This window comes from Grus americana, chromosome 2 (assembly GCF_028858705.1).
Source record: "Grus americana isolate bGruAme1 chromosome 2, bGruAme1.mat, whole genome shotgun sequence".
NCBI lineage: Eukaryota > Metazoa > Chordata > Aves > Gruiformes > Gruidae > Grus > Grus americana.
In genome coordinates this window covers 96,882,959-96,897,012 of record NC_072853.1, presented here as the reverse complement: position 1 = coordinate 96,897,012, position 14,054 = coordinate 96,882,959, and the positions used below count along the sequence as shown (strand labels likewise).

The 14,054-nt window shown below is 43.4% G+C and overlaps 1 protein-coding gene across 11 annotated transcripts in view; it reads right to left on the bottom strand.

Annotated features, from left to right (window-relative positions):
• HIVEP1 (HIVEP zinc finger 1) overlaps window positions 1–14,054 on the bottom strand; it is a 125,103-nt gene that overhangs the window by 82,778 nt on the left and 28,271 nt on the right. Inside the window, exon 1 of one of the 11 annotated variants that reach the window (XM_054816082.1) lies at window positions 4,549–4,803. The exons of 9 other annotated variants lie outside the window; for them this stretch is intronic. In XM_054816082.1, the coding sequence (XP_054672057.1) occupies window positions 4,549–4,558 (10 nt within the window). In that variant the 5' untranslated portion in view covers window positions 4,559–4,803. Of the gene's footprint in view, window positions 1–1,405; window positions 1,769–4,548; window positions 4,804–14,054 lie in introns of those variants that run through there. One more of the 11 variants, XM_054816080.1, reaches the window with a different exon arrangement.

The following is a 14,054-nucleotide window of genomic DNA, read 5'->3' as shown; positions in this document are numbered from 1 at the left end:
AGAAGCCACTAAAAAGGGCTGCAGGCGTATCTGCCACCCTCCAGTGACAGGCAGGCACCCCTGCTCCCCGACCGGGGCAGGCAGCCGCTCAGAAATTGTTTCTCAGCTCCTTTCTGCACTGCCTGGAGCGTGGTCAACCATTGCATAACCCTGCTGCCATAAATCCCATCTCCTGGCTCCCTGTGCTCGCACGCTTTGGGACGGCTGTATTATTCAGCTTTACGCGTTGCCAGCTCTGACATCTGCATTTTTTTAGAATATCTGTGTGCGCGCACACAGGTAGCAGGTATGCTCTGCTAATTAAAGCAACGATGCTCTTTTGAAATGTCTTCATGCAGTAAATACTCAGCTTCCAGAAACCTGTTTTAGTTGTGATTTTCTACAACTTGGAGATGAAGAGCTTGTGGCTGCTGTAAAATCCAACGCTAAAGCTACACTACAGCCCAAGGTTAGGCATTGCCTATTTATACAGCAGCGTCCTTACTTTAAAGCTTTGAAGTTCTTGCAGTCCATTTCTGTCTTTTTCACACAAATAATATTTGCAAAAGCAAAACGTCTTTGTTCACCTACACCAAACAGAGCCTTTTCCCCTGTAATAGCCTGGAAGCTAATAACTATTTTAGAGCAATTCCAGTACAATGAAATGCTGTTATTGGCTGTTTATGTAACAGTGAATTAACCCCCACCGATACCTTTCAGGAATTCATAACCATAGTGCACAAAATGTGCTTTGCAAGAGCTTGTTAATATGGTAAGTGCAAAAGCCGTCTCGATTCAGAGGACTGTCTTTCAAAGCAAACATGCTTAACCTGCAGTTTCAGTCATGGAAGAAATTACTCAATTAATTGCAGACAACAAAAACAACAGGGTTATAACTAACGTACAGTAAATGCTCTGTGGGTGTAATGCAAGCTCATTTCCCAGTAGTGTACTCTCTTACATCCTAACACATTTCTCACCCCACTGCTGTAAAACAGTTTAAGAATGTTATATTTACTTAGATTTTTTTTCCCCACACACATTTGTTTTCTGGCAATGAATATTATTATTGGGCCAGGTAGGGTTTGTTCTCTTAAGCAGCATGTTTACAATATAGTATTTTGCAGCATAGTATTTTCCATACTTTCTTCTAGACAACACATAATCTTTTCCAAAGTTAAAACCAAACATCAGAATTTATAAAGTTTTTGCCAGGCCCAGTGATAACCTTGCAGCAACAAAAGAAGAGACCACAGTGACAGGACTCAATAAATTCTCACCTGCTTCTAGGAATTCAAGCAGCCAAGGAGTAGAAAAAAAAGCCCAAAAGGCCAAAAAAGACCCCACCAGTGGCAACTGCTCCCATTCCAACACTAAGCAAGAGATGGAATAAAACACTATTAAAGATAACGAGAAGAAAACTTACCAAAGCAGACACTGATGTCTTCTTCCGTCATTCCTTCCATTCATGTTAAAGACATCTGTTGATGACTTGATCTAGGCTAGATAGCAGCACAGGGCTAATATTTAGACTTGCTGCTTGCTTACTGCTTATGGATTTTCAGGATGTGCTTATATGCACAGCTGACAATTAAAATGCTAACTGTGGTAATAAAATACGCCGACGAAAATTAAAAGAATCCCCTTCTAGCACATGACAGCCAGTTCTTGGCACGCACTAGAAATATTCCTAAATATGTATGCCCCCCCTTTTCCATTGAAACCAGCCCAATACCTCAAACCAACCTTCCCTAAAGTCTTGCGATATTTTTCTCAATGTAGCCCCCATGCAAACGCATCTGATCCTCTTACCCGGAGAGCCTACACACACACACACACGCATTCCCCCCCCCCCGCACAGATTTATTTTATTTAAGACGATGCCTGCAACAGTTCGGGGCTGCTGGCTCGCTCCCGTTCCCCGGCAGCCGGCGGGTCACCCCCCGTTCCCCACACACACATTCCCCCCCCGGGACACCTGAACGACCCTGCCACATCACGTTAGGCGCAGCGGAGTGCCGGGTTAAGACGTAATCTCTCTCCCCGGCTTACGGATCCCAGGAATCCTCCCCCGCTATCTCGCCATGGCAACGGCAGCTACGGGGAAGACGGTCCGCCTCTTACGCAAGAGGAGCGCGCCGAGCTCTGCCAAAAGCCCGACGGCCCCCGCCGACCCCACCAACCCCCCCCCCTTTCCCCCCCCGCCTCCCCGCCCCCGGGGTCCCCGCAGCGCGGCCTCGGCCCGCCCTACCCCGAGATGAGTTTGAAGATGCCTGCGGTCGGGTCTTGGGTTGGTTGGTTGGTTGGTTGTTTTGGGGTGGGTTTTTTGTGGTTTTTGTTTGTTTGGGGTTTTTTCCCCTCATTTTTTCCTAATTTTTTTTTCCTCCTGTTTTGCATTTCCCACAGCCAACCACCAGCCGGCTGGCACAGATTTAACCCGCTCCGATCCCACTCCCACCACGGAAACCCAACTACAGCCAAGCCTTTCCACAAGTGCAATTCCCATTCCTCCTTCCTGGTAAGCGGGTGCAGCGGAAAATCGTTGCACGTTTCGCTTTTTCAAATTAATAACCCCGGGAAGGCAGAGAACTGGCAGATGAAAGGCAAGGTGCGGACTTTGATCGTGCAATCGGATCCATGCGGAGCACCGCTGAAGGTCAGCCTAGGCCGATCAGATTGCAGCAAGAGAACCGTCGAAAGCAAGCCAAACGGAGGTGGAAAAAAAAAACAACCCATAATCTATATAACCAGGTATCTGCCAAGAGATGAAATAAAAGTTTGCCCCTGGTGCTGGGATTTATGATAAAGGTAAATGAAGCCGTAATAAAATGCTCGCCAAGATGCTTAGGCCTTCCTTCAGGAAAACAGTTAAGCATGTGCTTAAACCCATTACTATTCAGGGCAGCCCGTAAGCGTTTGCTGAAGGTTAAGCATAACGTTCTTACACGGGAGCCCTTAAGTACTACACTGATTAAGGGTGGGTTTTTTCCTTCTAAATCTGAGCCACTGTGAACCAACAAAATGAATTGCCCTCATTATGTTTTAATATCACCTCTGTCCTCTTTCAAATTAAACCAGAGAATGCAAACAGACAATAAGCCTTATTTTACATTAAGAGGATAAAACCCAACTTTACATTGTCGTGGGTTATTATTTTTTCTTGAAGATCAACAGGCTGCACAACACCATGCATCCCTATGAATGAGCGCCTTTCATGAGGAAGAAAGCGAGCACGCGGAAAAATGATCGTTCTGCTACTCCTACGACTCTGGAATTCCCTTGATGTGCTGTTACAAGCCAGAAAGGATCACACCGAGCAATGCATACATCTATATGCTTTATCCACTGATCTCTTTTGAAGCAAACCTTATAAAACACTGTAGATGGTGAACATATTTCAGCTGTTAAAGGTCGTGGATAAGACAGCTATTTATCAGTTCAAGTAAGGTCACTGTTACATCCACAGGCTTTGCCTATTGCACAAATGACACTGCCTGCCCTTAATGCCCCGAGAAACTTTTGACGAGCTAAGCGTACACAACAAGCCACAAACCTTAAATGTTACAGTTCATTAACGTTCACCAGGGAGGTAGGTATCACGTCCGCAACCACTTCAGTTTCTGTTTCACAGCGTACCGCCTCCCCTCAGAGCTCTCCGCTGGTGATTTCCAACAAAGAACTTGTATCCCCTGTTGGAGGAAGAAGCCTGGCCAATGAGTCAGTCGGCAGCTGTGGCTCTTTCCAAAAACCTTTCTCCTTGAGCCGTCATTTAGGAATATCCTGCTGCACATACTAAACTATTGGTTCATTTACTTTCTTCATACGCTCATTAAAATGGACCTTGGAAAATGGTTTGTACCAGTTTTAGACTTCAACTGGAGCTAAAATCAGGGTCTTCATTGAATTCTATAACATACAGTTTTGAAGGAAAACATTTTCAAGTAACTCTTCTGTTTCCCTTTTTGGGAGACAGCCTTGGTAGGACAGCCTGCGAGGCAGTCAAATCTCCTACTGCAGGTCTTGAGACAGATGGCAAAGTACCAGGGCAGAAGGTTTTGTTAAGGTCCAGGTGCTTCTCATTCTTGTTAGCCATATCCAAATGCTACGGGCAGGCAGGAACATCTTTATTCTCCTCCAAGAAACCTTAGCTCTTCTCCTCACTTGCAGTAATTTGCCCTGCTAAATCCTGAGCTAATGGGACCATCATCTTGCTGGAAACCTTGTTGTTTCCCATTTCAAACAGGAAAACAAACCCACGAGGTAGATTAATGATCTTCTTTCATTAAAAAAAAAAAAAATCATAAAAACTATTAAGAGAATGTCACGATCACGCTGCAAAAAAATCAAAGTGCATTCAGCATATTTCAGTAAGGTATTTCCCACCATTCCCACAGCTTAAAGACCTACGGGCACTAAATCAACACAAGCAACATGAAGAAACAAATAAACAAGATAACTACAATCGTCACTCTGTGCGGAGAAGCTTGAAACCAAAGAAAAAGAAAGATCACTATGAACAATCCTAACTCTAAATTTGTAAAGTAAATCTGGAAGAAAAGGTCTCCTTACGTGAGATCATGGCAGGGCCCAAATGGCTTCAAGACGAAATGATGTGAACTGTTCTCTCCTGTGAAGGCTCAAAGTTGGATGCTCAAGTGAACTACCAGTGGGTTCTTCCACAGAAGCGGGACCTTCAAGAGACTGTTTCTATTGCCACCTGAGTCACAGCAAGGACCCGGCAGCACGCGATTGCCATGCAAGCTTCTCTCTCCTCCCCCAAAAAGGGGCACAAAATGAAGGATGCTAACTGTTTTCAGTCATCTGTGACTGGAGATCACAGCACCTGTATTTCCCTACACCTTCCTTCTTGGAAGAGTATTTTAACAGTCTGTTAAAAAATTAATTAGTAATGAAACGAAAATAGATTACAAACAGACGATGTCCATTTTCTACAGTTGAAATCCCAGTCTCTTCCACTGGAGTGAAAGTCCAAATGACGAAACAAACCTTGAACTGTGTCCTAGCATTGCTCTACTTATCATTTTTGGAAACAAAGAGCACCTCGTCCCAAACACTGCAATTTAGCAACTTCATCTGTATACGTGTCCTGATGCCAGATGTCAGAAAGAGGGAGCAGAAACCCTTCAGCCAGCCAGTATCCAAATGAGAGTGTTCCCCCGATCAATGTCACTGACCGGAATCGTGCCGGTAATCCTGACGGCCGCCAGTGCAGTTACTGTCCTACCACCGTGACCTGACTCCAGGCAGGCAGCTGCGCTCCCAACCCACCGATCTCCAAAAGTGCGTCTCATGAGCAGCAACCAGTCATCTAGATACAAAGTGGGGGAAAGAATAAAAAGGAGGAGCTATTTCCCACCAACACGTTCAGCAGAACTCAGCCTGCATCATCCCATTAGCTCTCCCAGTCGCCTCCAGGAGCGAGCGAGCAGGAGAGACAACGGAGAAGAGCTTTGAACTGGAACTTACTGGCAGAGGGAAGAGGGGTCCTAAGGGCGGTCGTCTCCCCACCTCCCAAATTCTCCAAAGGAAAAACGGGTACATTGCATATGCCTGTTGGGCCTCTCTCTAATCTCGGCCGCTTCAACTGTTCCTAAGTGCTAATGTCCATTTCAAAAACAAGGAAAACAAAATCTGTATATTCCTGATATGTAATATACAGCTGTCACAAGAGACAACACTGCACATACAGGAAGAGAGAACTATTTAAACTAAGTATTTTTTTCCATTTTTATCGATGGTAATTCCAAATAATGAACGGGGGGAGAAGAGTTCACTATGCTATCTAATGTTCATCCTAAGTCAGATTGCAAGGTATGTCAGAAAAAGAGAGCACTTCTTTGGAACCGCTTTAAATATGACAATAAAAATTGCTACCTGGGTTTGAAACAATCTTAAATAGTCTTTCCAATGGTTTTGTCCTGTTACACTATGATTTAAACCAGGTGTCATGCAATTTTGAATCATATTCAAACAAAGCATCTCAATCAATTTAAACTATATTTAGACCACAGTATTTTTACTACTAAAGAAACCTAACAGAGGAACAACATGCTTGGAACATCTGTCGCAGTGATTGAAAGAAGTCTACGACAGGAATAGCAAACACTTATTTTCTTTTCCGAGATGCTGTCAATCTGTAAAAGCAAGATATCGGTGAAGTAGATTTTTCTAAGAGGTACCTCACACTGGCCTGTCTTCTCCAAAACAAAGATGATTAAAATATCCCCTTGTTGCATAACCTTGTCTGCTTGCTTATTATTATTATCTGCTATCTCTGTATTGGGGGGGGGAGAAAAACTCTTTGTCAAAGCTAGTAAGCATGTTACAGTGTTACATAAAAAAAAATAATTCATTTGCCTAAGTCTAAAAACCTCTACCTAATGAAATGCAAATTTTAACGTGTGTCAATTAGTATTTACATTTGAATAATCAGCCCTATGACTCAACACAATCCCAAAGATAACAGACCCCTAAGCAAGGCTGTCTGTCACACAGTATTCTGCAGAGACGATCAGAGCCACAAGTATTTATGACATAACTTTCCCATTACCTCATGGAAGATGACAACGGAATGGCTGCTCACCCTACACTAATGCTGGTTCTCCAAGATGGGTTTCTGTGCTGCTTGCTCCTTTGGTGGTCAAAAATCAAGGTTCCCTCATCCAACCACCGTGTCCTGCCTGACTAGACCAGACAGAGGTGTTTTCCACAGGAAGGTGAAGAAGGGAGGAATCTGTGGGGCTCTGCGCGGGCTCCCTCCCAGCGCAGAGGGAAAGGAAACCAATATGCCAAAAAGGAATGGCATGACTGATAGGATTCATTACAAGTTCTTGGTGTATCACTGTCATGGGTCCAACTGCGGGCCACCAGCAAAGAGTACCTCTTCTCACTGTCACCAGGCTGAGGTTTCAACCACATCGCCGAGCTGCAGCCGTATGCATTGCTCTCCTGAACTTAGGATCTGCCGGGGCCCTTAGGTCAGGCACGTAATACATGATAAAGAGCAGCCTGTTAGCCCACATCACCCCTGTCTGACTGACAGCATCAACATGCAGCTAAGGCAGGCACGTCTCTCTTGAAGATAGGCTGGTAGGCTGCCAACATGAGAGGATGCCTTTGATAACCAACAACCGTATTGCATGACATGAGACAAAGCAGCCCACGAAGGGCCGGAGGCGGCTGCGTTTGCACGGCTCAGGTGGTTACCTCGTGCTCGGTGCTAAACTGAGTTCAGGACAGGTGACCATCACCATTACTGATGTTCTCGAACCAGCCTGGGGAAGAGCTTTTCACCAGGTCACAGCACCACCACGGGGCTGCTGGCTACGGCACCAGGGTTTTCAGCCACAGCTGAGAAGACCAGCGGTTTTCTATCCCAAAAAACAAGATGTGAAATGATTTAGGAAATGTTGTAAGACAAATTAGGATGGGGACTTCAAAAAAGCAACCAAGCAGTTTCTGACCCTTGGATATGCATGTAAGAGCTTTCTAAGAAACTTCAGTATCAAACGGGTAAGACAGAACCAAGTATCAGCACTCAAGAAGGACTGAAATTACTGTGAGAAGGGAATGAAATGCCACAGCCTTGAAGTTCTCTAATGATTATGTGGAGGGGGGAAAAATAAAAATCAAACAAGGAGAGGGATACTTACACATTCAACTAAATAGTTTAAAATCTTTCTTCCTTTTCATATGTAAATATTCATGTTAACACATATTGTGCTAAGAAGATTCATATATAAAATACAGACTTAAAAGCAGAATTTATCCCTCTGCATAATGTTTTCTTGTAGATACAGGGCTCTTCAAAAAGGACTGCTACACAAAGGAATCATTGTTAACTTCCAACTTCTGTATCAAAAGTATCTAGTGTACCAATCCAAAAATGTTCACAATTCAGCCACAATCAGGAACTCGCATGGGGTTCTTCTGCAAACAATTCGGGAAAAGATGGTGGCTGTCTAACTCGCCGGGGTGACCCCAACACCCGCCTTATCGCACCCCGCTCCACCCGTGGCTCAAATCCTCCTGTACCTTTATCAAAACCGATGGATACAGATCCCATCTTCCAGAGAGCAAAGACTCGATTTCCCCTCACATCCACCGGTCCTTTCAGAGTGGTCTCCTTTGAGGTCTCCGGGGGCATGTCAGCTCTTTGCTCCTGCTCTTTTTACTCCTCCTCAAATTTCAACAGAGGGACTTCAGCAAAAGCTATCTATTTTAAACCGTTTGTAGAGAGACCTGGATCTACATTTTCAGAGTGATAAGAAGGTAGGGCAGAATTTTCTCTGTCGGTAGCAGACAGGCAGAGCTCCTTTTGAACTTATTATTTTAATGCTGCTGTGGTTTTGTTGTAGTATTAATTATGCAGTAGGGCGCCCACAGCTTTGTATAAGCATCTTTTTGAATTATTTAAAACGAAATAAAAGGGAAACAGCAGTTACTCAGCATTTCTGCACACTGTGCAACTCAAATGTTAGCACCAATCGTGGAACACGCTAAACAACAAATAACGTAGCCACCGATGTGCAGGCCTTGAAAGACGAAGCACGGGTCAATTCTACAGCTGGCCATCCCTTTGTAGCTGTACGCTTGCTCAAGGATAGAAGCATCGTAGGGTTACTAAGCATACTACTTTGTGGATTCAGCTGGTTGTTTCTTTTAAAAAAAAAAAAAAAGGCAAAACCAAACAAATCCCTAACCCAGACCATAGCATAACTGGAAAAAAAAAGTTAAATTATGCAAGATATTTCTATTCCGTTTTTGAAATGCGGTGTTGAAATAGCCCGAAGTGAAAGACCAAAGGAGAAATAAAGCTCCCCAGATTCCTGTATGATTTCAACCCAGTCCTTGGCCAATTCAGTAATAGCTGGGTCAGATATTACAAACTAACACAGCCTGTCTTTGACTATACATATTTTGAGCCAACAGAAAATTCATTTTTCCCTCATCATAAAGGCAGGAGTCAATTAGCGAACAAGGCAGTCTCAGCTTCTACCTTTCCTTCCTCGCTGGATATGCCTGGGAAGAGCACGCCCTTCCCTCCTGATCTCAAATCCATCCCAGCCTCCAATCCCTGCACAGCTCTGTTAAACCATCCCCTTCCACGCTGAGGATGCAAGTGGGGCAGCAGGTTTTCAGAGAGTTCCCTTACGGCTAATGAGGAAACGTTGAAATGAACCAGGGTGCAGTCATAGCTGTGTGACCCTCCAAAAGAAAGCATTTAGGAACAGATTCATAAACAAGGGGATTGCGGCTGTCAGTAGGGGCTTAAGGCCCATAATCGGGATCAGACAACACGACGTGAACCGCGGCATTCGCCGCAGCAGTTACGACACTTCTGTCCTTTTTCCAGCAACTTCTGCTGACTCAGGAGCACAAATTGCTGACATCCCTCCCGGAGTGCTCATGCACACAGCAAACTCCTTTACATGCACACAAAATCAACAATGTGAACATGGAAAGGAGTTTGAAACAAGTATATGTCAAAGAACTTAAAAAAAAAAAAAAATCACTGCTGTAACCACCTCTTTTTTTTTTTTTTTTTAAATGCTCACATTAAGTGCTACGCTGAATAAAAGCAGCTGAACAAACAATCTTGGGATTACTGGAAAAAATACAGTGGTGAAATTTTGCAGGATTTTAGCCCACTACAAAGACCTGCAGTTTTTAAACCAATCTGGAAGACAAAGTGTTTCAATGAGACAGATTTCCCTTCTTTTCAGAAAGGAAGAAACTCGCTGTGCATGTGTGGCACATCCTAAATAACTGAAAGCCTCACAGGAGTCGTTCTGCATAGGTACCTGCCCCGGACACTGCACAAGTAACCCTGCCATTCAAAATCTGGGATAAAAAGACTATGGAAAATTTTAAAGTACCACTTCTTGAAACTTACAAAATTATTATTGCTACAAGAAAATACATACAAACAAAACCAAGTGAATTTATCTAACGCTTTATACGAAAATCACTTGAACTGAATTTTTTTGCACAAAGAATATAAAAAGGTCACACAGAAAAGCAAGTCAGGCTGCAAAGTGACAGATTTCTGCATGCACGAACGCACGCAAGCAAATGTTCATGTTAATACTACTACTACTAACAATACTGTCTTGTATATACAAGTAAAACAGATTCATTTGGCTGTCTCCTAGCCTCAATCAGGTTATAACCTTGACACCACCCAAACTAAACTTCAGCGCATTTATTGCCAAAATCCATTTGGCATCAGATTTAGTAACTGTGGAAAAAAAAACATTCCAAGTTTTGTCTTTTTTTTTTTTCTTCCCTGAGAAATATTTTCACAGTTTCTTTAGCAGTTTTCCTCTAAGTAATTGTTATCCCTTCTTCTAGTTCATTATCCCATGCTAGCCTCACAACCAACTTTCCATCCTTCATCGACTGGCCAACTTGCACCCTCCAAGCTAAGCAGCAGTTCTGTGAAACAGAGCTAGAGGTTACAGCGTACAATAAGCTAGGCATGCATCGACGATATCGTACTCTTGCAAAAAACCAAACATTGTGCTGGAACAAACAGACAGCAATGGAGGTCCATGACGAAAGCCTTCTGCTGTAGTCACCATTACCGGGATGTCAGCAGGAGCATTTTGGTCAAGTTTCACTGCTGCGCTCCATGAAACATGTGGACAAGTCGGAAGATATTCAGAGAAGAGTAGAGAAAGGATGGATTAAGTATCTAATCTAAACAAAAGGAAACTGAAGGGAGACAAGGTAACAGTCTTCAATTGTTCGGAACGATGATGCAAAGAGGAAAGGAACGTATTTTCAAATTACAAGAAGAAAGATTTTACCATAACAGCAAGAAAAGCTTTCTGACAGAAAGAAAAGCGCTAGAATAGAATACATATGATATGTATGTATACACATACATCATATATTTATGATATATATTCAATGTTTTTAGTAGGATGAGAACGTATATCTATACAAGAAGGCTAGTCGCCGTCAGATATGACCAAGACTTTGCCAATGCTGTCTTAGGGCAAGCGGTTTAGACCATTTCTTGGGGACCCAGTTCAGCCCCGTGATTCTGCATGCAGGGAAACCACCTCACCCCTTTCCCAGCACCAAGTGCCCACTGGGGCCCATGAGGGGAGCAGTCCCTTTATTTTAAAATACAGAGAGAAGAGAGGCTTTAGTCTTGCTGTCCCTGGTAACCCTGGGCAAAGGTCAGGTACAGCCTGCCCTCAACAGCAAATCTAAAGCAGAACGATAAAAATGATGACGCAGTCGTGTGGAGTACTGCGAGTCACCTGAACGGCACAAAAACACCCAAAGTCCATGCAGTCGGCTACAGAGAAAATAAAAGCAGGGGTTTGCAGTTAGATGCTAAGAGGTCTACAAATAGGAAAGGGGAAAAATCTGCTGGAGTGCCACCTTTGACTTCTATATACTGTACCAGCAGACGATGCATATTATTTGCGGACATCAGCTTCTCTGCATCCTGCTTTTAAGTAAAGTACATGGTTTTTCCCTCTCCTATGTGTATTTTGCCTACACAGATTACTAGTAGTCTGGGGTAAAAACTATTTTACTTATTTACACCGTCCCTCAAAAAATAGGGGTCTCTCTCAGTTATTACAAGCATTGACCACCCATCAGCTGTCCAAACAAACAAGCTGTATCTCCCACCTCACTGTGATTTAGCTACAGCTACAAGTTCGGGTTCAATCTAAGGAAGTGATTTTTTTTTTCCCCTGTTCTCCCTCAGCTTTAAGTTTCCAGGGTGGTTTTTTATCTGTCCTTTCCCCATTTCTTCTTCTCCTCTCTCCTTCCAACCCTTTCTGTTCTTCACTAGCTGCTCTTCTCCACTGATGCTCCTCATTTCTCCACAGCACAGGGTGGAAGGCAGATGAAGAAAAGCAGCAGGACAAGCACATTGAGCTCCAGTAAAACAGGAGCAACTCCTGGTGCCCTCCTCCTCCAGACATTTAAAAGCGAAGGTCTCCAACCTTCACTGATCTATCGGCAGTAGCAGTACAGATACTGAAACACCGAGGGCAACATCAGATTTTGCTCTCGTATCAAGGTTGACTAAAGCAAGAAATATTTCACATACAGGGAGTGGAAAAAAAAGAAGAAAGCCTGAAGGACTGACTGAAGATGCAAAGAGGCACACAACTGGGGCTAGTCTTGTGGGTAACACAAAAGCACCCATGGAAGCGTTACAGATGTAAAAAGTTACCATGATTTTTATCCCAATCAACTTGCCGAAGAACAACATGGGAGGCTTCAAAAATGTTTGGTGTTCTCCTGCCTCTGGACTGCTGTCAGGGTTGGAGGGACCCTGAGGTGACCTGGATGCCTGCAGCCTGCCTGCTTTATGCTGACCATCGTGTACAAACTGGTATGTCCTAAAGGCTGGAGTTCCCTGACACACTCCTCCTGACTTCCACCCCATGGCTTGCAAGAGGAGTCCAGTGCCGAAGCACGTTCTCCAAGCCTGGGAGATGTCAATGATCCCGTTAAAACCATTCTAGATTTTTTTGTGAAAATTGAAAGGACTGCAGTCCTGGTGAAGATCTCGGCCACCATACATACACATTCCTTTGGCTTTTCCTTTTACCAGCAACATGGAAAGTGGCAGTGTTTTAAGAACCGAAGCTCTTCGAGAAAACACCTCAGTAATTACATTATTAATGCACGCTTCCCTTAGCAAAGCCTTGTCCACAGCACATGCATAACCAAGTGTCAGCAACTTTTTTGGAGTCACATCCCATGCAAAGCAACTGTTGAGTTTAACTACAGCAGCTTTTGACAAACAATTTATCAGAACCATTTCTGGGCAGACACTCAAGGTTTTTTTGTTGTACACCCAGGACCAAGGCTGCTTAACTGAAAAGTTTATTTCCTTTTGTTGTTCTGTGCAGGTGCATTAGGATTGTTGTAGTACTGGGCTTTGTTTGATGGAAAGTTTCTATATGTATCTATATCCCACACATATATGCTTCAAACTCCAAGGAAAATAAACAGAAAGTTAAGCTGCGGTCATACTTTTATTTCTAATGGTTGCAGCAATCCTTATTTTCCCTGGAGTACCCAAAACCTTATGCAAGTGTATGGCAGATACGGCCTCCGGCTTCATGAGCCATGCATGACACGGTAACGACAGCAGGACTCAGCGAGGTTCGTACGGGCTAGCTGTGCGAGCTGTCGTGCTGCGCTCACTTGGAAAGTACCTACCAGCCATGCCTCAATTCATTTTGAAATGAGAAAGGCCACTTCTTCCTGGTTTGTATAAAGGTTATCAGAAAACCACAGAAAGTTCCTACAGCAGTAACTAACAATTACTCTTAGGGGAATAAAACAAAATATATATTTAGATATGCATGGACGTACAAAGCTGTTTTTTTGAACACAAAATAGAGAACTTCATGGGCAGAAGGGTGGACATTCTGCAACAGCTGCTCTACCAAAACCAGGCAGCTGATATGGAAATCACCTCCTGTTTCCTAAATACAAAGTGCACTAGTATCAACAAACTATTGAGAAACTAATGACCAAAATTAAAGAAAAAGCCAAAACAAAGGTGCAGTTCAGATCAGAAGTAGTGCTGCCCATGTAACAATTTGCACGGATCTCACCAGAACTAAACATACTTATCCAGGTATCTAAAAGTTAATTTGAAAAAACAGACTTTAAATTCTGTTTTTGAAGATGCGAGTCAGTGTGCTTGGTTACACAGCATGCTACAAACGAGTTTCTTCTACTCGGAGTATTAGGCAGTTATAAAAGGTGTTAGTAAGTCTTTAAATTACATCATAAACCTTCACAGTGTTTGATAATTTCTTAGGGGGGTTGATAGAGGAAGCAAAAGGCTACAGAAATCTGTTTTTCTTTTCAGGTTCCTTACCCTCACAGCAGTGCAATCACGTGGAAGAAGCGAATGCACGAATAACTAGATGAAAGAAGGCAAGTAAATACATTTCAAGTTCCTTTTTACTTTTAAAAAAATCTAATAGGTTAAGCCAACTTCAGGGAGCTCTGGCTCAAGACTGAAGACCCAAGGTTAAGAACACTACTAAGCATAAGCG